Source organism: Harpia harpyja, chromosome 1, assembly GCF_026419915.1.
Source record: "Harpia harpyja isolate bHarHar1 chromosome 1, bHarHar1 primary haplotype, whole genome shotgun sequence".
Classification (NCBI taxonomy): Eukaryota; Metazoa; Chordata; class Aves; order Accipitriformes; family Accipitridae; genus Harpia; species Harpia harpyja.
Window position 1 is genome coordinate 45,886,385 of NC_068940.1, and position 22,244 is coordinate 45,908,628.

The 22,244-nt window shown below is 49.8% G+C and overlaps 1 protein-coding gene across 2 annotated transcripts; it reads right to left on the reverse strand.

Annotated features, from left to right (window-relative positions):
* Window positions 1-352: 352 nt before the first annotated feature.
* LOC128143478 (endoplasmic reticulum-Golgi intermediate compartment protein 3-like) lies at window positions 353-21,589 on the reverse strand. Of its 2 annotated transcripts, XM_052790743.1 has the most exons (7): window positions 21,421-21,589; window positions 20,452-20,539; window positions 19,013-19,132; window positions 6,786-6,882; window positions 4,423-4,487; window positions 1,656-1,792; window positions 353-1,170 (listed from the first exon to the last, which is right to left on the reverse strand). In XM_052790743.1, the coding sequence occupies exons 4-7, from the start codon at window positions 6,874-6,876 to the stop codon at window positions 1,104-1,106; spliced, it is 360 nt and encodes a 119-aa protein (XP_052646703.1). In that variant the 5' UTR covers window positions 6,877-6,882; window positions 19,013-19,132; window positions 20,452-20,539; window positions 21,421-21,589; the 3' UTR covers window positions 353-1,103. The 2 variants fall into 2 exon arrangements, 1 of the variants encoding a protein (XP_052646703.1); XR_008235765.1 differs by lacking the exons at window positions 353-1,170; window positions 4,423-4,487; window positions 6,786-6,882 and having other exon boundaries at window positions 1,705-1,792; window positions 21,421-21,587.
* Between the last annotated feature and the right edge of the window lie 655 nt (window positions 21,590-22,244).

The following is a 22,244-nucleotide window of genomic DNA, read 5'->3' on the forward strand; positions in this document are numbered from 1 at the left end:
CCCATCTAGTACGAAACCCAGGCATACATAGGTGGAACGACTGAAGCTTTCGCTCCCTGTTTTGCAGCAGGAACGGGACAGACTGCAAGCAGCGAGAGAAAAACCGGCATGGCAGAGAAAAGTTCAAATTTACAGGACAACGAACTCTGTGAATTAAGCTTTATTTCATGAGCACGTGAAGAAATACAACACACACACACGACAAACAGGGCTCGGTCCCCTTTGCCCGGACTACTCTCTTATGTGAATTCACTGAGGCACTACTCAAGCCATGACGTTTCATAACTTACAACCCGTAACACTTAAAGTCGCGGGATTGGGGGGGGGGGGGGGGGCACGACAAAAAAAAAAGACAAAAAACCCACCAAAAAAAGACTTTGTTTTTCCCTAGTGGGAGTGCTCATCCTTCCTCCTGCGTCACCGTGCGGGCGTCCCCTGTATCACACTGTGAAGCACAAAAGCCTCAGCAGTCCAGCTGCTGTTGAATCTCCTTCAAAGGCTTTTTGGCTAAGCTGATGTTTTATACCTTCCAGCTTGGAAGTCTGGTCTATACCATTTCCAAAAGTCAGCAGATTCTGACAATACTGCCAGGCAAAGATGCTGGCTGCAGGAGACAGCCAGCTGCAGGTGCTAATGGCTGCATCATGGCCCTTTAGCTCTTTCTGGCCACCTGTGCTGCCTACCTGGTGCTCTCCCTTCAACCCAAAGGCGCTGCTCCCAGCATACATCAGGCCTTAGCGTGAGCTGGGCTAGCCAAAATCTGAGCAGGAGTTGAGTGAACAGTCACACTCCACCCCTTGGTGTAGTCAAACATCTAGCAAACCCGCTGCTTCGGCGAGTGGAGGTACTGTTACTCCTCTTGCCTCGCCTCCGGGGATCTGAGGCAGCGCCAGAGCTTACAGCCTTCAGGCAACCGTTAGTCTCCTATTGCTATGCCGTGCTAATCACGATCCCAGTATCGGACCGAGTCGGAGACCTAAGCACAGTGTGGACGCTTGTTTTATCAGTGTAAGAATGTACATCCCAGCTCCTGAACCCTACTGCATCCCTTGACGGCGGTACTGGCAGTAGCAGCAGTCGCCAGACTCCTCTTCCACGTGCTTTTATGGCTCTGGTACGCCCTGGTCTCCCTGAGGAGGTGAATCTTCGCAGGTGTTCAGGGCAAAATGCCTGTAAGATTTACGCGAGTAAAGTACACGGTGCTCAGCTCTGGCAAGTGAGCCGAGCATACCGCTGAAGCCATCAAGTTACACCTTAAGGGTGTTTTCACCAGGAAGCCTCGGCGCCTGAAGTTCTGTTGCTACAGATAACGGATTGAAGCCCCTTCCCCCTGTGACTGTTGTGTCTGCCTGCACTGTGGACCTACTCCAGCAGTTCAGCAGGAAAATGGAGGTGCTCTGCTCAAAGAATCGTCCTCAAATGGCTTGTTGAATTAATATGCTTCAGGTAGTAGCAGAAAAGCCCCAATCCCTTTCAGATGTTCACACGGAGAAGAAGGGCATCCGGGAGTGCCTCTTCCTCTCCACCGACTGGGAAGGGGCTCGGATGGCTTTCAGGCATTTGCACTGTCGCGTCTAAGCGAGGATGGAGCCTTAAGCTATGCAAAGTGGCAAAAATCAATGGAGGGTGATGACGTAGATTGAAATGTCTCTTACCTGTGTTTCTCTGTCAGCTTCACCACCATGGGCAAAAGTTCATATAGCACAAATACACCAGGCAGACCCTGGTCTCCCAGTAGCCCGTTGGCTATCTTCTCATGTCGTGTAACTGAAAACGGCTTAGTCCCTACCACCTAGCAGGAAACAAACACAGCAAACGTTGTTTCGTTAGCGAGGAACAGGAAAGGCTACTAAAACATGAGTTCAGTGAACCGTAGCAGTGTAGCCCTGCCCACTCACTTGTGTAAGCACTGACAGTGCTTACAAAGGGTCATAAAAAAAGCACCATCAGGATCGAGTCTATTTTTCCTACAGGCTATCAGTTAAAGCCCCAGCTAGCCCAAAGAATGAGTGATGCATCAGTCCCCAGGCTGGACTGTTTTGGTCTCTGCTGGCAAGTAACGGCACAAGCTGTTCCTCTCGACCTCAACCCCAAGTCCACGTCACCTTCCACCAAAATGCAGTCCACCCAAGCATGCTTCCGGAGACAGCACCGGTAGGAGAAAGCCATATATATATATGCAAGAGTGAGAAAAACGGAAGCAATACATAAAGGCAGGAGAGTGCCAGGGCTGCAGAAGGACACAGATTGCCCATCTTTATATAAACGAAGATCACCCTGCAGCATTCTCCTGCACCCTGCCATTCTTCTACCCGTTGCCCATACCAGTCCTATTCTTAGAGCAAATCAGCTGGGTTTCTGTAAAATGACATTATGTTCCCCTATTGACATTATCCCTAAAATGACGTTATTATCCCTAATAAGCTATCTGACACAAATTACGATCCAAGCTGAGAAAGATACTATCCAGTTTCTTCACCAAATTCCACATTTCGGGGTTCCAAGTACTGAATGCATAACACAGCCCCTGGCATCCATCTGGCAGCACACTTGGATCCATAATTACCCTAAGTCTGAGCATCACGGTCTGCATGGATTCCCCTCCCGGTGACTAATAAAAAGCAACTCTTTTGACAGGAGAAGTCCTTTGAAAACTGAACAGCAGCTCTACAGTAGCGTGCGAGATCGCATCAAGAGAAACAGAAGCCATGGGATACTGGGAGGTGGCCCTAAGAACAGGGCTCCGACTAACTATCCTTTGTACTTCAGGAATTTCAATCATCCACAAAAACTGCAGAGGCATCCTGAACCCAAGCAGAATGAGCTTCAAACATGGTCTGAAGGTTCTCCCAATATCACCTCATAGCAAGTAACTTCCACCCAACTTCCAGGAAAGAACAGACGGGTCTTTTTGTCCTTTCTAGGCAGGGGACTGAAGAAAGAGTGGTCCACATAAGGATTTATCACATGAGAACCAAGTCTCGCAAACAGTTTCAATCTTTAGGGCAGGTGAAGAAATACAAACTATGCCTACCTTTCAATGGCTTCTCTCAGACCGCTCTGCCCACGCTGCTCTAGGATAGCTTCGCTTGAAGGTCTGCATTGTACCTACCGTGGCCGTGTGGCTCCTCAGATTTGTGGCTCCTACGCAGCCTCCGACATAACTAATAATCTGCCAGTGATTCACATTTCAGAGCGCCGAAAGCAAACATGAAGGCTGCGTGGATGTGCAGTAGTATGTTGTTCCGATTGCAAGGATATGTGGTACCTGCCCGAGAGCGGGATGCGTTTGGGTGAAGAGCCTGAGGTGGTAAGGGTTCCCAGTGCTGTGGGGTTTGCACAGCGTTATAAAACTGCGTAGGACAAGGGAGTCAAAATGTGGCGTAGTTTCATCCACAGGTAGATCAGTCCTTGCGCTGAACGAGCCCCAGAAACACACTTGGGTTTCACCTCAGAGGAAACTGGTTTGGTGTTAAAGGGAAGCTGGGCACGGACCACCCATGCAGCGTAGAAGATACAGCACCAAAACCTGGGAGACAGCTAGGGAGCTAAGCCGTCTTGTACGTGAATGTTCACAGAGCTGCTGGGGCACGTGGCACCCGTCTCTTCCTCACTTAGGCTTAGGTAAGTACGCTGGGTAGCACTGGCGGTGAAGTCTGCACAACAGTCAAGCTGCTGCCTCTACTGGTGTTTTCTTTGCAGAAGAAACGTAACAGCTTACATCATTCTGCTGCCCTAAGACTACGGGGGCCCAAATAATGATAACTGCCAGGTTTGGTTTGGTTTGGTTTGGTTTTTAAAAAGAGGTTCTCTGGAGATCCCCTACAGAATGATGATGGCAACCCACGTGAACGCTTCCAAACCAATGAAAGAAATCACAGTTCTTTCTGCTCCCTCAGGCTGGCTTCAGAGGAGAGCATAAGTTTGTCTGTGTTCGCAGGATCTTCGTCTCACCCTGGTATCTCCTTGGTAATTTATTTCTCCTACCTGTCCCAAAAGAAGGGCATACTCTGAAAGCAGGGCTGGAAATCCGACCACGCTCTTTTGGAGGCTAAAGGAGTTTTTAAATCGGAGACAAGCTGATCTTGGGTTATTCTCCAAAGAACATTTTTAGGATCTCCCTGCTGCTTTGACTTCTCCTGAGCATGCACTATGAGGGATTCGTGGGGGAACATGATCAAAGTGGCGTGGTCACTTTGATCTAGGTGGGATGGAAGACGCGGAAATCTGCTTCGTCGCTGCTGTAACATTACAGGTAACATTACACCATAGAAATTGTTATTCTTGCTGGGGTGGTGATCTGAGGAAAGTCAAACAGATTGTGTCGCTTCCACCAGAGGCCAGATATGGTCAGCGTCAGAATATGAGGAGAAAGTCTGAAGGCTTTCACTTGCCAAAGCAATAGGGAAAAAAGGTACTTACTTCACCATCTACTTTCATATACACCCTGGGGACCGCTTTGACAAAACGCTGAAACATCGTGGAAGCTATAAGCAAAGACAGAGAGACACAATTAATAACCGGTGAAGAGCTGCGAAGCTTAACCGACACGTTCGGTAAACACAAGCTGGTTTTGTTCAACTTGTCAGGGAACATCTTTCTGCACAACAGCTCCTGGAGGTTTTCAAGGACAGTAAAGTTAACGCCTGACACGAGTTTTCCTTTTGCCAAAGTGAATCTCGTTCCTGTTCCAACCAAAACCAAAACCAAAACTACTGGCATTTTGGCCTTGACTAAATGGAAAACTTTCTAACAAACCAGTTATCTTGCTATAGTCTCACCAGTACAACTTCTTGAAAATTCTTACTCTAGCACATGAAAACCTTTATATTTAACAGCATAGCCCTAAGAAAACATACTCTAAATGAGGATCCTCTATCAACGTCAATTAACACCGCAGTTTATTCCTGTAGAAGCATGGGTTTTGTAGTATCAGGAGATGAAAAGGAAGACCTGGATCAGTGAGGAGAAGAAAAAAAAAAAAAAAAAAAAAAAAAAAAAAGGAGAACTCCTCCTGCTGCCTCAGACCAGCCTGTTCCGTCAGTTCTCTTAAGGATAACGAAAGGCAGGAGTCGCTTTGAAAACCTGTTTTCTATGAAATTCCCTAACAGGAGAAGATTATTCATTCTCATATATAAGATCTTTAGCTGGTCTGCAGTAAACGTAAATCTGACCTGCAATCTGCTTCTCCCACTTCTTTTCCAGGGCACGTCTTCAGTCCTAATTCCTCAAGAATGTGCCAACTGCTTCTCCGAGGCCCAGGATGGAAAGCTGCAGCCTACAGAGAGAATCTTACCAGCCAGCTACAGGCCCCCTCTCAGAAAAACTAGGGCATCACGATCGTATCGAGCATTATCACGCCTCTTCATTTTTCTGTATTTGATTTTAAGCACCATCCTTTGATTTGGGTCCAAGAATTAAAATCGATGGTGGAAAAATTTAAAAGAACGGATTCAGGTAGGATCAACAATCCTACCACCACCTCAAAGCAAACGACTTCTCTCTCCAAGCTTTATTAGCACAAACTTTGCGTAGAATAAGTCAACAGATTTAATAATAGAATGAGTTACCTGGAAAATAGGAGATGCAACAGAGCTGCTCAACAGGCCACGAACAGTGTTTCCAGCCTGCCCCCCTGTATAGCCCCAGCCAAGGATTGGTTTAAAACCTAGTCAAGCTAATCCGTAGAGACAGGTTGAACAAAAGACGAAAAATCAGCAAGAAGCAGGTGCTTTGCTGGCAAAACAGGCAGAGCTTGTAGAGATAGATGTGTAATAGTTAATGGAGCAACTTGAGGGTTTCTCAGAGTTGTGCAGAGATGGGACTTGAAGGCAAACTGAACAGGAGACGACTGCCCCGAGGCGGACCTTGAAATCTCAAAGATGAGAACTGGGACCAGCCAAGACGAGAGCGCTGAGGCAAGAACTAATTAAAGGGCTTTGATGAACGATAAGACCTGGGAACCGAGATTCGACTGGAAACTTACACAGATTTTGGACTGGGATAATGGGTGGTAAAAAGGTATATAAGACTGAGAAACTTTTGGAGGGTTGCCATTCACTGTGGCGGTGGCCCAACTCTGAGTTGTTAATAGAGCAAACCTAGAGAAACCCATGACTGAGAATTCTTTAACACTTTGCAGACTTCAGCGGATCTAAAAAAATGACTAATCTCTGCAGTGGCATATAAAGAGGTGCGGTCAGGATCTTTCACGGAAAATGCACACAAGCAGGCTTGCGTGAATAAACCAAGATTAGAGTTTGAGCAGCAGCAGCATGAGGACAGAATTGCCCTTCCTTCTCAAGCCAGCAAACTGGAGCTATCTAGGAAAGATCAGCACTATTTCAACTTCACTGCAGCTGTTCAGCTGCTACTGTTGGGTAGACCAACGTCAGGCAGACACCACGACATGACTCTCCACCAACTATTTTTTCTCTCTCCTGCATCTTCTGGTTACCTCCTACTGTGCACACTAGCTAGACAGGGCTCCCCCTGAACTACACCTGATGCAGGCGCTTAATAACGATGTGCTGTACCTGCTGTCGTGCCTCCACGAACACTGAAAAGACAGATCTTTCAGAAAGGTCACAGAATCAAAACACATTGGCACATTTGTTCCACGTGAATGGAGGCAGCTGTTCCAGAAAGAGCACAACGTGGAGGAGTCCATGTTTTACGCAACGCTGTCAGGGTTCTCGTGGAAGACTGGGAACTTTGCTCCTGTTCTCTTCTAACACCTACTAATAGGGACACTTAAAAAGAGACTTCTCTCAGCAGGCTTTTACCTTGCTGCGCAGCGACATCCGTCCCGTCCAGAGGGTTCACAATGCCTGGATAATCCCTCCCAAACGAGAGATGCTCGATATAGTGCGTCATATTGATCTGAAACAGAAATGCTAATAACTCAAACAACTGCACAGCATCCACGGGGCAAGGTAAGGGGCCTAAAGTTAATTACTTGTATATGTTTCTGAGTGTGGCTCTGGGACAGAGACAGGTCCTCCCTTACTCTGCGCCTCCTAACAGTAAACTCCAAAGCCCTTGCTCTTCTTTTTTATTCATGGGAGATTCCAAGATGTGGGATTTCTCCTTCTCCTGCTGGAAATCCCCAGATCCCGCTGCCTCTCCCTCTCATCTACAGAGCAGGCTCTCCCGCCCGCTCCTCTCCCTGCCATAGAACCATGCTGTCAGCACCTCGGTGGCACAGGTACAGGTATCATCTGCTTTCCTCCCAGCACAAGGCAAACTCCAACAGATCCAGAAGCAGTTGTGAAAATGCCAACCCTAGAAAACCAGGAAGCACAGATTAAGGAGCAAGGCGCTCTCTGGAAGAGGGGAACAGCCTTGCCAAGCAACACGCAGATGTCCCAGAACATACTTCGGAGCCTTGTGTGAAAGCAGGTCCCAGGTTCTGCCCGCCCAGAGCCATAAAGCCAAATCCGGCCGGGATCAGTACACTAGGATCTCAACGTGGCAAAGGGAGGGAAATCCAGAAGGAAAACAGACCAAGAGAACCAGAACACCGTCTTGGGAACACTTACATTGTCAAGCCCAAAGCTCTGCAGATTGTCAACTGTAATTGAAACGTAGTTTAACAACGTAGTTCAGACTGCAATAACGAGCCTATCTATTTACCTTATGCTAGCTTATAAGGGAGCTCCTCTCATTTCCATTGCGATCTAAAATGGCAAGAAAATCACCTGCGTTTCTCTCTTGCTTCCAGTAGGGCATGTGATAGATAAAACTCCCCTCCTGACTTAGACTAGCCACTGCTACAGTGAAGGAAAGTAACTTTAACTTGGGGTTACTTCAGATCAGGTATTTCAGTCCTCACCTGAATGTATGCTTAATCTAGGGCAAAAACCAGATCCCAGGGGCAAGCCAGGAAAACTTCACTGTTATCTCAGTCGCCACCTGACACGCATAACTCCTCTAACTACTGTAAAACCCAGAGGCACAGCAGATCTAAACTAACCACTGAGCAGAGCACGTGCCTTAATATCACGTCCAAGTGCCCTCAAGAAACCATCCTCATCTTAGCAACTCTCAGCGCTCTGCCTATCAGCCCTGTTACTGGCTGCCCGGAGTACCCACAGGGACAGGAAAAGACTTTGCGGGCACGGCCTGAGCAGGGTATTTGCAAACCACTGGTGGGGCCAAGGCGAGCTCTCACCAGTGCTAGGATTTGGGGAATTTGGCCTGCCCCCTCTCTGCCCTTCCTGCACGCAGCAATATGACAACGCCGGCAGCACCACGTGCCCCCAGGAGGGATCTGGCAAAGATACGGGCAACGGGATATCTTTCGGTTGGCTACTTACATGACTTTATGCAGTGCCAGAAGCATCAGTCTCAGGATGAAAATACAGCTTGCAACTCAATTTCAGTATCGCTCCTACCAGGTTTACCCAAAGGCACACAGTCATCTTAAAGGAGCCAGAGACTGTGGCGCATTTTAACAGGTAAATTCACATGCTCAGGGAGCCAGACCTCGCCCTTCTTTCACCTCAGCAAAGAAAAACACACTTCAAAAATCGTGGGCTGTTATTTGAGGAGCCGATGGACTCAGATCGCCAAGGGCTGCTATTAACCAAGATTAGGAATGCTGCTCCCCTGAAGGGTTTCTGATATATGGCCTAGCACAAGACAAGCTGCAAAGCTGAACAACTGATTGGAACGAGCCTCTCCTTTAAAACATTTCTTTAACATGAGTGTGCTGTGAACTCTTTTTTTTTTTTTTCTCCATTAACAGCTTTCAATAAAACACCAGAAGCTTTACTTGTATCCCTATAAACCCCTTATAAACCCAAAGAGATATACATGCAAAACAGAGAACGTACAGTCAGAAAAGGAAATGCTAAGCCTAAGCTATACTCCTCCAAACGCCTCTGATGTAGGGAGAGGCCCTTGCATTTCACAGTTAAAACGTTCAATGCTCAGAAACTAAGGCTGCAGTCACTGCAGTTAATGCAATGGTTCTGCATTACAAAGAGCTCAGAGCTGCACTGGCTTCAGATATTCCTGTGGCTTGTCTCTGACAAGTGTGCAGACCTATCACTGCCACTAGCACAGTGGTTTGTGTGCCTGGGCTGGCAACTGGATCAAAGAACTCATTTGGCTTTAAAAAAGAAACTCCCACTAAACATTTGGAAATAGATGTGAAACGGTGGGCAGGGAAAGGAAAGAAGGGAGAAGTGGCCTTGGGATTATGCGACGCCATCTCTCTTAACGGTTACCAGCAACACCCTGCTTCATGCCGCGGTATTTTTTGCGCTTAAGGCAAGAGTTAAGTGGCTTGGCTGTCAGTGAAGTGTCAAGTCCCGCTGCCTTTTGTACAGACACCAGCAGGCTAACCTTCAGTTAATAACAAAGCGCTACAGAGATCCCAGCTCTGGTGGATCTGCATTTAAACTGGACCTACTGCCAAAGGAATAAAACAGTCTTTGTCCCCCCGTCTTTCTGTTGATGGCTCCTTCCTGTTCCACCCTCCTTTCGGTCATGAGCCACGTCAGAGAACCTAACAGGCCAAAATGTAAGTATTGCTTTATGTGAGGCTGTTCTTCCAGCCAGAGCCGCTCCAGAGTAAGGTTAGTCACGTCAGCTTTAACGCTTGGGTAGTCTCACATTCGTTAGCCTCTGAAGTGGGAGCTGAGTACTAGTAAGGCTGACAAATCTTACAGTAATAGCGCAGTACCAGAGAAATGCAAGGGCAGCACGTGACAAAGACCAGCCATTACCTAACCTGTTACACTAGGTTTACATCGCGCGTGACCCACTTTAACAGTTACGGCTATCCAAAACAAAAATTCCCCACAGTGCTCCGCCACGCCTTCCACAGATAAAACGCCAATTAATTAGTTTTTATAAAACTCTTCTCCAATAAATGAGTTGCAACTCTGCCAAAACGCACGATTTACATGTTCACTTTCTAAAACAGCGTTCCACTAGACCGCAGGTCGGTTTATCTCTGATCACTGAGGATGATGCCAAGCACGTGCGTATGTACCCTAGGTCGCACATAAACGTGTAGCTAGCCATAGTTTGCTTAACATAAAACAACAGGCTATTTAGCCTGCTTAGAGAAGAAACAGAACAGAAGAGCTTAAGACACTGTCAGCTAGGACCAGAGACTGGTATTTCTGAAGAAACATGAACACATTCCTTCCTTTCCGTAACTGCAGCTAAGTGCCGAGCTAGGTAAAATCAAGAGACCTGTAAAACTTCTTAAGTTTGTCAAGAAGTCTGTCTGGTTTTATATAACCTAGTTTTCTTCACCGTTTTAGTAACGCCGTTTTAAGAACTGCTGTCTATCTGAAGACTCCGCCCCATCTTGCATTTCTCACCTGAACAACCACAGAGCCTCCCTGGACTCCAAAATTCAGTCCTTTACCTGCAAAACAGCACTTACTGCCACTCAGGACTCTCTCAATCAACACATGAAGGCTGCAAGAAACCCAAGACACAGCTACCCAAACACGTTGCTCCAGGGTGAGCTAGGACACCAATTCTCAAACTGGGGATGAATTTTCTGGAGGAAAAATATCTTACAGCAGGAGCGCAGCGGCAGGAAGATGAGGAGCGGCATTAGGATGCATCGTGAAAAGGGGACTGAGGCAGGGAGCAACACAGAAAATGTTGCAGCGAGGAGAGGGAGTGAGCAAAGCCGAGAGCCTGAGCCCTCTACCAGACGTTACCGACTCAAAACATCACATCTCAACCTGTAATCACCATGATTAGGGTAAGAATTAGAGACCGAGGCAACAAAGGCAACCTCGTGGTTGGTGTCTACTGCAGGCCACCCAATCAAGGGGAGCCTACTGACGAAGCCTTCTTACTCCCGCTACAGGAGGCATCGTGCTCGCAGGCTCTTGTCCTGCTGGGGGACTTCAACCACCTCGACATCTGCAGGAAAAGTAGCACGGCGAGCTGTAGGCAATCCAGGAGACTCCCGGAGCGCACTGAGGGTAACTTCTTAAGCCAGGTAACAGACAGCCCGACCAGAGGAGATGTGATACTGGACCTGTCGGTCACCGACGCAAGCGAGCTAATCGGTGACATCAAGACTGGAGCCAGCCTGGGCTGCGGTGGTCATGCACTGGTGGAGTTCGCAGTCCTGAGGGATACGGGTCAGGCGAAGAGTAAAGTCAGGACCCTGAATTTTAGGAAAGCAAACTTCCAGCTCTTCAAGGAGTTAGTCTATAGGACCCCCTGGGAAACTGCCCTCAGGGTCAAGGGAGCAGAACAGAGCTGGCCGATCTTTAAGGACGCTTTCCGTAAAGCGCAAGAGCTCTCGATCCCCAGGTGGAAGAAATCAGGAAAGGAAGGCAGGAGACCTGCATGGATGAGTCGAGACCTGCTGGTCAAACCGAAGGGCAAGAAGGAAACGCACCGGCAGTGGAAGCAGGGACAGGTATCCTGGGCAAGTATAGGGACGCTGCCCAGTTGTGTAGGGATGGATGGGGCCAGGAAGGCCAAGGCGTGGCTGGAACTGAACTTGGCAAGGGACGCAAAGAATAACAAGAAGGGCTTCTACAGGTATGTCAGCCCGAAAAGGAAGGTCAAAGAAAGCGTACCCCCCTGATGAGCAAGACTGGCAAACTGGTTACAAGGGACAAGGAGAAGGCTGAGGTACTCCACAACTTCTTTGCCTCAGTCTTCACTGGCAGCCTCTCTTCCCACACCTCTCCAGGGGGTGGACCGCAAGACGGAGACTAGGGCAGCAAAGGCCCTCCCACTGTAAGAGAAGATCAGGTTCGTGACCACCTGAGGAACCTGAACATACATACGTCCATGGGACCTGACGAGATGCATCCCAGAGTCCTGAGGGAACTGGCTGATGGAGTTGCCAAGCCGCTCTCCGTGATATCTGGGAAGGCATGGCAGTCGGGTGAAGTCCCTGGTGACTGGAAAAAGGGAAGCATGACACCCATTTTTAAAAAAGGTAGAAAGGAGGACCCTGAGAACTACCAACTGGTCAGCCTCACCTCTGTGCCTGGGAAGGTCATGGAACAGATCCTCCTAGAAGCTATGCTAAGGCACATGTTGGACAGGGAGGTGATTCGAGGCAGCCAGCACGGCTTCACCAAGGGCAAGTCCTGCCTGGCCAACCTAGTGGCCTTCTGTGATGGAACGACTACACCAGTGGACGAGGGAAGAGCTACAAATGTCGTCTATCTGGACTTCCGTAAGGCCTTTGACACGGTCCCCCACAACGTCCTTCTCTCTAAATTGGGAGAGATACGGATTTGATGGGTGAACTGTTTGATGGACGAGCAATTGGTTGGACGGTCTCATCCAGAGGGTAGTGGTCAACGGCTCAATGTCCAGATGGAGATCGGTGACAAGCGGTGTCCCTCAGGGGTCCGTACTGGCACCAATACCGTTTAATATCTTCATCAATGACACCGACAGTGGGATCGAGTGCACCCTCAGCAAGTTTGCAGATGACGCCAAGCTGAGCGGTGCAGTTGACACGCCTGAGGGATGGGATGCCATCCAGAGGGACCTGGACACACTTGAGAAGTCGGCCCATGTGAACCTCATGAGGTTCAACAAGGCCAAGTGCAAGGTCCTGCACCTGGGTCGGGGCAACCCCCGCTACCAATACAGGCTGCAGGATGAAGGGATTGAGACCAGCCCTGCGGAGAAGGGCTTGGGGGTACCGGTGGATGAAAAGCCAGCAGTGTGCACTCACAGCCCAGAAAGCCAACCGTACGCCCAGGCTGTATCAAACGAAGCATGGCCAGCAGGTCGAGGGAGGTGATTCTGCCCCTCTACTCCGCTCTGGGGAGAGCCCACCTGCAGTACTGCGTCCAGCTCTGGGGTCCTCAGTACAAGACAGACATGGACCTGCGGGAGTGGGTCCAGAGGAGGGCCACAAAAACGATCAGAGGGATGGAACACCTCTGCTGTGAGGAAAGGCCGAGAGAGTTGGGGTTGTTCAGCCTCGAGAAGAGAAGGCTCTGGGGAGACCTTATCACGGCCTTCCAGTACTTAAAGGGGGCTTATAAGAAAGACGGGGACAAACGTTTTAGCAGGGCCTGTTGTGACAGGACACGGTGTAATGGTTTTAAACTGAAAGAGGGTAGATTCAGACCAGATATAAGGAAGAAACTTTTTACGATGATGGTGGTGAAACCCTGGAACAGGTTGCCCAGAGAGGTGGTAGACACCCCATCCCCGGAAACATTCAAGGTTACGTTGGACGGGGCTCTGAGCAACCTGATCTACTTGAAGATGTCCCCCCGCTCACTGCGGGGAAGGGGGCGGGCCGGGTGGACTACACGACCTTTAAAGGTCTCTTCCAACCCAAACTATTCTATGATTCTATGATTACCTTTAAAAAATCCAATGGCTTAACGAACCCTCGGAAAAACTCCTACTGAGCATTCCGAGATTAGCAGGCTTGGTGCACGAATTCCCAGGAGAAATTCTCTAGCCTGTTGTACAAATGAGATTAAGTGAGATCATCACCCCATCGGACTTCAAGAGGCAGAAGTCGCTCCAACACGTCACCACGTCCTCCTCAATTACATTATCTGCACAGAGCAACTAATAATCCCCCAGCACATTATCTCCAACGCTGATATGTTAAAATCGTTTAAGACAAAGATTCTCAACCTTTTCCATCTGGTGACCTCCTTTACCACAGAAGAGTGACCTGGCACGGCTCTCCTTTCAGCTTTCAGGAAATCTTCTCCGATCCCAGCCTAGATCAACAGCTCCTCCCAAAGGAGATTTATGCGCACAGCAAGTAACAGAAATTGGTTAGCTCTGTAGTAAAACGGGTTGGGGGCGGGGCGGGGCGGGGGGGAAGGATACAGCAACACTGACTCTCAACAGCGTGCACTGCAAAAACGAGCAGAGCAGGAGAGAAGAGAGAAATATTCCGATCCTTACAATGAAAAGACACAGAGATTCAGACAGAGCAGCGCTTAAAACTCGTACCAAAAAGGGGAAGAGCAACAGCTTTGCCAGTGTGCTTTCTAGGCTATATAAAATGACTCCCTAGCTAGCCAAAGGGCTAATATATGGACAAGCAATCATCTACAGAGAAACAAAAATGCAGGCATTAACCGCTAAAAGGAAAAACACAGTGGCATGCCCATATACGTTAAGTGAGCTCTAAAGCAGCACGCCAGATAACAATGCTGGTTATATTTAGACTCTTTCCCAGTTCTTAAGGGAACAGAAAGGTCATTTTAGGAGCAACCAAAGCTATCCAGAAGTGCACTCGAGGTTTACATTCACAACATGTTAACATTCAAAGCTGGGTAACAAGTTTTTGTTCTTAATCGGTCCTGTGCTGCTTTTGTCACACCTGATGCACAGAGAAGGCAGCGTACCACGAGGCTGTTTTGTTCCTTCTGCTGCAAGATCCCAAGAAAGGCGAATACCTGGAAGGATGGGGGGGCAGGAGAAACCTATGTTTGGACGACATACCTCAAAGGAGGTTAAGTAACCTCCTTTTTTGTTTGTTTCGGAAGACCGTTCACGTATATTCAACGCTCTGCATGACTAACCAATAACTGTCATAGACTTACACCTCCTCAGAGATGGGCCTCTGAATCCTTCACACAGCAGTTTCGATCCACTTTGCCACATGCTACGTCCCTGGCGGGGCTTCTACAACAGCAGGTTTTGTGGTACGGAGAAGCTATGGAAGGTACGGAGAGCCTCCAGGTGGCTGCTTGACAAAGCTTAGGCATTCCCAGCAACCGGTACGACTTGAGCTCTGGCGGATTATAGCCCAGTGACAAACGGAAACGTCACGTTTGCGGTCTCCAAAACGAGCTTGATACAACTGCAAAACTGCTTGTCCGTCTGCACAGAAACGGGTGAGACCTTGCGTCTTTCAGCACCGAGACAACCAAACTCCGAAAGGAGTTTACCAGCGTAAAAAGGAAAGCCTGCTGAGGATGAAATAAGAATCTCAGCCTCCGGTATTCAGTGTGGGGATGAAAACGGTTAATTCCCCGGCAGACGCTACTTTGGGACAGAAGTTAAGAGTGAGCTCACACAAACACCCTCTGTGGAAGGAATACTGTACAGGTGATCCGCCAGAGGATTTGGATCTCCTCCACGCTGAAACGGCGTCCTCGACTGATGGAGACTGAGTTTTCTTTCTTTGCTTCTGTGTTTTTTTCTGGACCAAAGAAAAAGCTGAAGCCTGGAATCATGAATCCCTCAAGATGCAAACACCTCTGCGGAAGGACGCAACTTGACAGATGGGACAGACCAAGTCACTACAGAGACAATAGGAGCGAGGGACAGTCCAGAACCTATGGGCTACCACGGATCCATTCTTACAGAAGAATTCTTTGCAGGTAGGAGGAATGAGAAACACCAAATGACACCCGTTGTTCGTGCGAGCGATAAATGCCTGGTCTTCGCTCCCGTAAGGATGCAAAGCCTGCAGCAGAAGTGAGAAGGCAAAGCCATAACCAGGTTTCATTCCAAGACGGCTCACGTAACGGTGAAATAATTTACACGGCTCCCCTCTGGACACCAAATAACCCCAGAAAAGATGCCGTTTGATGAGATACAGCCTTTGTGCTGCTGCAAAGGTAGTGCAATTTGCGCTGCCCTTAAACAGGCACGTGCACAAACTAGACAACCTAACTCTGCACGGTCTTAACAATCGTGAGCACAGCTTCCAAAGGCAGACCAAAACCACAACGGTTCTCATCATTCTCTCAACACGGGCCCAGGAGGATTTCATTGCACAGACCTTCACAGACACTTTCGAAAAAAACACGCGTGCAACATAACTGTATTAATTCAAGTGCTAAGAAGATACAAAAAGGTGTAAAGGTTACCGCACGTCCTCCGACTCTGCCCCGTAACAGCTCTCGCAGCGACCCACATCCAAAGAACTTGGATCACTTTTTCTTCTTCTTTCCCCAGCTCCAAGACAAAAGAAGATGCAAAGCGACGAGGCGTGACTAGAAACGCTATCTTGTACTCTTGTTCCGTTCTGGGCGCAATAACTGTTCCACACACGAACGCAACGATTCTGTGTCGGAAGCTGCGCGTCCTGCACCCAAAGCCCACCCGGAACGGTATGCGCAGAGCCTGTTGAGGTGCGAAGTAAGACCAAGAAGCAGAGTGGCATTTGTCTTCTCAAACGCACCCTCCATACCAAGAACTGGCTATCTGTAAGCCTCGCTGGAGCGCTGATCAGATGTTACTTGCCTAAAGGCTTTGCTAAAACATTGTCTACTTCAGACAATGTCGCACAGTAAATGGCGGCAATTGTAACAGGACCTGTTACACAAACAAAATTTTAAATAGCAGGCAACAGCAGGCAACAGTGCACAACGCACAATCCTGTCCCAAGACGTGTAGGGAACACGGTTACACATTGCTGTGAAACAAGATCAGAGCCAGAGTCTCCCGAATGGAAAATTGGCACCCAGTCCTCCAGGATGACAATGCTGACAAGGCACACACGTTAACCCCTGCTCACTAGAAGTCTCCAAGGAATTTCTACCTTCTTCGTGACTTAACGATTCTGACAACGTCTGTGCCATGTGTGTGCTGAATGCGCAGCCGCAGTACGGCTGGGGCACGAACTCAGGGAAATTCATGGTCTTACGTGCAGAAGGCTGAAGAGGGACAAAACCATTGGCTCTTATAATAAGAGGCCCCCTTAAAAGCAGGCCGTTTCAACGCACAAACCCTGAAGGACAGGACCAAGTCTCTTGCGTTACAAAAGCCCTCTAAGGCTCGCTATCCAGGCGTGGCTGCACTCCCCTCTATAAGCCTTGAAAAGGTGGCTCCTTGGATCACTAACGCTGGGGAAGGGGACAAGGTACATAGTCAGACACTGCTGAGGGGATAAAACGTTATCAGGGCCCTGTCTGTTGAGACTGGGGGGTATAACAGGCGGACGGAAGCGAGCATTAAACACGTCTGTATTTCGTACTAGCCACAGAAAAAAGAGATTTTAGTTGGAAACTATGAAACGGGCATCAAAATCAGTCATTACCCTTATTTCTTTAATCACATACTTTATGGCAGTGACGCTCAAGCAAATAAGAGCTTTTAGGAAAATATCCCCTTTAGTAAACAACCGTGCGAGACTTTCTTTCTAAAGCTCGCAACATTCAAAGCAGTTGAAAGCGCACTTAAGAATTCACTGTTCAAAAAGCGGTACGGCTTTTAATCTCGTAATTACACTCAAAGACAGCGTCAGGAAGAATACAGCTAAATAATCGCGACGCTTTGTCAAAGCCACGATTCCCGCCACTTCAACAAGAACACCTGTACGATACACGGAGTCTTTCAAGACACAGCAACCAGCAACAGCTTTTTAAATGGAATCAGTAGCTGCCTGTTGAGTTGTCGCAGAGACAGCATCCAGAGGGAATGCACACAGTCCGGATACTATAAAGAAACTGCAGTGCATAGAACTCTACACCGCAGGGTTTCTTGCCGCTGACACGGTCCTCAACTTGCACGCAGATACGATACGTGAAATTGGAAGACTCTGTCCACGGTAAAAGGAAGGAAACGATAAGAACCACCAATAAAGAATTCAATCATGTCTTGTCATTCAATGGAAAGGAGTAAGACGACATCCCAAGCACAGAATGCAACCTACCATAGAAATCATCCAGCTATTAACTATCTTAATGTAACTATGATTAGGAGAAGCCTCCAGATGCTACTCCGTAAAATTTGGGTATGCTTTACTAAATTTAAGGTCAATACTGCTACAGCTGCCATTTAAGTAACTGACTGAAGGTCAGCGTTACTAATAGAAACTGATAATCGCAGAGTTTAATGAAGACGGGTGGATACTTCTGACCTAACCTGCAACACGGGTGATGGAAACCAAACTAGCCGCGTGCTTTTTCCAGACAGCGGAAGAAACTGCTTGTTGCCTGCAATGCATCTGATCTCTTCTGAAATGCCTCTTCCAGGCGAGACCGTTTGCTCCTTACGAGTTTCTCCTCCTCTCCATTGATTACACAAGGAGCCAGAGCAACCGGTTCCGACGGAGTAATGCCAATGGAGACTGGCAACACAAGTAAGGCAGGAGGCCTACATGCGTTAACAGAGAATTAGATACAGAAAAGCTGGTTTTGTCCCCGGGCATTACATTTGTAACGCCACAACCTCTGAATACAGAAAGGCTGCTAAGCGAACACAGCAGTAACAGCGCTATCACCACATTCCCGTGGCAGCAGGAGAAACTCCCGTACCTACCAATCGTTCAGCTCTTGGCTTAGTTTAGCCTTGCAACTTCAAGAACAGAAAAGTTCAATCCGAGTGATACAAATCAACAAATTCAGTTCACGCCGACACGCAGAACTACACCATCTCCCCGAAAAAGTAATAAGGAGCTCGTGTTTTGGAAAGGAAAAGTCAGGACAGTATTACTGTTACATTGCAACACTTTGCCAGAACCCTTTCTGGTTTGTATCGAAGCGCAACGATGAGTCACAACACGAAACGAATGTAAAGGAGAGGTTTACGTAGCCAAGGACCGCTTACAACAACCTGTAACCGATAAACCAACTAAAATATATTTATCTAGGTAGGCATTAACACACACAAAGTAAACGTAGTAAGGTGCAAGCTTGGGCTTAAGGGTCGAGTCACTGGAGCCTTCCCTGGAGAGAGGCTCTTTCCTCTAACCAGGTCGTCCCATTTGCCAGCCCACCGCGATTTAAAGGCACAACCCAAGCCAAGTTTTGCCAGAACAGCTGCTTGATGCCTAGTCGTAAAAGACCATTCATGCAGCAGCTTTACTCCTGAAATGCATCCGTGAGTCCTCGTCGTAATTTCAGAGGGACTAGGCAAAGATCTGCCTCGCAAAAGTTGCCAGTATAACAGGAGCTCGCCCCATCTGCCAGTTTAATAGAGTTGCGTGCTATAAACTCTTCAAAAGCTTGTGGTCTTTAAATGCTCTTCAGCTGTCACTTGTTCCCGTGAATCTCAAAACAGGCATACGGTGATGGAAAGACAACGAGAGCGTCCACCCAAGAAAGGCAGAATAGCACCTTACCGTGGCTCTCGGCCTCCGGGGTCACACGATTGCCAGCTTTATCCAAACGTTGTTCAAACAGATTGTGCTCTACATCCAGCTGCTGCTCTCCTGCTACGTTCCTGGCATCGATGCTCAACTCTGAAATCAGTGAGCAAGGAAAGTGGTCTATAAACACACATTTGTTATGGCCTGCGGCAGGCTGAGGAAGCATTCAGCCAGTGAAAATACAGACTCTTTCAGCGAGGGCGATAAGAACGTGCCAAAGCGGAAGAGCGCGTATGGCTGGGGACGAGTGACGTACAGGGAATAAAACGCACGTTGCAGCACCCTGAACGACCCTTCCAAATACGGGGTCGGGTTTGGTGCACCAGAAGGACTGTTTCCAGCTGCCCAGAAAGCGTTACCCTGAAAGGTAATGCACTTAAGGCAAAAGAAACCAAAACCAAACCCCTCAAAGCCCATAACCATTGCCAGGAGTACAGGAGTTAAGCTTCAAACTGGTTGAAAGCTGCCTCCTACCTCTACCCCCTCACCCTTCCCCCTTCACCATCACCACACTTCCTCGTGACCCCTCTTCACAAAGAAGACTGAGAAGGTCTGGGGTCTCGGCCTGGTATCGAAGCACCGTGATGCGCTTGCCGGCTACATGCTACAGGCTCCCTTAGAAGACTGACAGCTTCTCTGCACAAAACAGCAGGGGCTTCCAAACTCTCTGGCCTTCCCGCGCCCTTTTAAACGTGAGGAAGGCAAAGACCAACAATATCTCGGGTGGTCACAAGGAAGTCAGACTCACTACCTTTAGAGCCCAACGCACTACCCAAAGGAATTACCGCAACAGAACAAGAGGCAGGGAAGATTAGCGGACAGTCGGATAACGTGCACCGCAGCGGTACGCAGGAAGACTTGCAAAATTTTCCCTCACTTCACCCTGCAGCTTTGTTTGGAATTTAGTTAAAAGGTAATCCGACTACTAACGCTCACTCCGATTTTAAAAACTTGGGAGAAAGGTTATCACGTGGCGTTGGCGCTACAGTCAGAACTGAAGTACAAACACCACGGAAAAGTTGCGCCTCGCCAAGTAACTTCCAAAGGAGACTCTAAAGTGTTTCAGCAACAGTACAGTCAAATCTCGAGTCCCAAGCGAACACCGAACGCTGTGCCAGCCTTTTCAGTATGACCGAGCTCTCTGACAAAGTACCACACCAAACAGAAACGTAAGCGGGTTTATACCTTAGCCTCACGTATCATCTCGAAACAGAATACAGCCTGCCTGGAAGCGCTGGTTTAAGCGCTCAGCGGGCCTGCCTGGAATCGCTGCGTAACCACCAGGGATCACCAATTCCTCCCTGTCCGTGGCCCAAGCAGCAGTGCAGCACTCGGAAGCACCGGGCACACCGAGCCTGTCGGGCCCTCGGCAAGTATGAAAATTATCCCCAACGTTCAGAAGGCTGACTCACAAGCACAAGGCACGTGCGGAAGAATAACATCGAGACTGATCTTCGGTTTAGCTCCCCTTGATTTGTCAACGCGCAGTTCCGGATGAACCTAGGCACAAGGGAAAAACAGAGAGTCCTCTTTCACTTGGAAGACAATCAAAAGGCCTCTTTCTTTCCCTCGACTGCTCTGGCTCACCAGCTGATTTTTAAGACGTGGGATTCAAGAGACACCTGAGCTGCTGCCTCCCACCGTAGCCAAGCGCTTGCCGTTTCTAACGCTTTTTTTTAAGAAAGGTAGTAACTTGGGAATCTTAGAACCTGCGGTGGGCACGGGGGCTCTCGCGCTTGCTTGCTTGCTTGCTTGCTTTCCTTTGTATTGCCTGCTTGTAGGCGGCAGAGACAGCGAGAAGAGACTCTGAGACGCTCTCCTGCCACAGCGTTACAGGAAGCCACAAGCCACCCTTGGCGCCAAGCCGCTTTCGGGGGAGGGCAGCCCGCTCCCGGCCTCAAGGCCACCAGCTCGGAGAAAGAAAAAAACCCCACGCAGATCTGCGGCGGGTGAAGCTGCCGCGTGGGCAGCCCGCAGCAGGCGGCGGAGGAGGCGGCGGCTCGGCGCGGGGGCGGAGGCACGGCAGGCCGCCCCGGGCCGCAGGGCCGCCCCGGCCAGAAGCAGCACCGCGAGGCGGGGACGGGCCGGGCCGGGCCGGGCCGGGCCGGCCCCCCGCCGCCGCCGCCGCCGCCGCTACTCACCTCCTTGGTGAGGTAGTACTGCAGCTCCGAGAAGAAAAGCAGCACCACGATGAGCCCGCTGACAACCGTCACTGCCGGGGAGACGAGAACCGCCGTCAGCCCCGCCGGGCGCGCCTCGCCTCGCCTCAGTCCCGCCTCAGCCCGCCCGCCGCCGCCGAGCGCCGGCCCGCAAGGCCCCCCCGCCGGCCGCCGCCCCACGGCGAGGCCCGGGCCCGCCCGCCGGCCCCCGGCCGCCCTCACCCAGCGCGCCCCCGCACGTCTTGACCCGAAAGTCCTCCAGGGTCTTGTCTTGGGGAAGGCATCGAACCGCTTCAGCCGCCACAGCGAGTCCGTGGCGCCGCGCGGCCCGGAACCAAACCCGCCTTCCGGCGCCGCCCCGGCACCGCCCCGCCGGGCAGCGCGGCCCGAAGCCGGCCGAGGGGGCGGGCGGGGAGGGGCTGGGGCTCCCGGGCTCCTCCGGGGCGGGCAGGTCCTCGCTGCCGCCTCGCCCTCTTCTGACCCTCCCTGCCAACGGCCCCCGGGCCTCTCAAGGACACCCGAGAGACGCTGACTGTGCCGAGATCGGTTAGCCGGGAAGGGCTTGAGACCAAGGCGGAGCTGCTGGCAGAGAGCAGTTTTCACTCGGTTTGACCTCCTGCCCATCCCATCCCCTGCCTCCAGCTTTGAAAGGGCTGGCGTTTGTTACCCCCGCCCTTCGGAGAACAACCGAGCTGTCCCTCAGGCTGGCTGTCGCAGCAACAAAGCTGAAAGCAAATCACCTCGGGAGAGTACCAGCGCTTATTGTGCCGAAGCACGGAAGGAAAAAGGGAGGAAAGGGAGGAAAAAACCGCCGCTCTCTTGCCCCACCTCCCATCCCTGGCCTGTACCCTTCACCCCTTCATTTTGGTAACCACCTCCGTGTTTCCCTCTCTCGTCACAGGGAAGGGCTACGAACTCAAGAGGTTAAATCGTACAGCAGCTCGGAATAGCTTACTTGTGCAAGTGAAAAAAAGAGGGTAAGCTTTTCCTAAGCCACATACTTGCCTAGCCCTTGCTTTTTCCTACTAAAAAAGTGCAGTCCTGCA

Excerpts from the sequence above, each read along its gene's own strand:
- LOC128143478 (XM_052790743.1), bottom strand. The coding sequence starts at position 6,876 with ATGACGCACTATATCGAGCATCTCTCGTTTGGGAGGGATTATCCAGGC. Across the intron at positions 4,488-6,785 it reads GGATGTCGCTGCGCAGCAAG|CTTCCACGATGTTTCAGCGT; the intron begins GTAAAAGCCTGC and ends CTTTGCTTATAG. Across the intron at positions 1,171-1,655 it reads AAGCTGACAGAGAAACACAG|GCATTTTGCCCTGAACACCT; the intron begins GTAAGAGACATT and ends TAAATCTTACAG.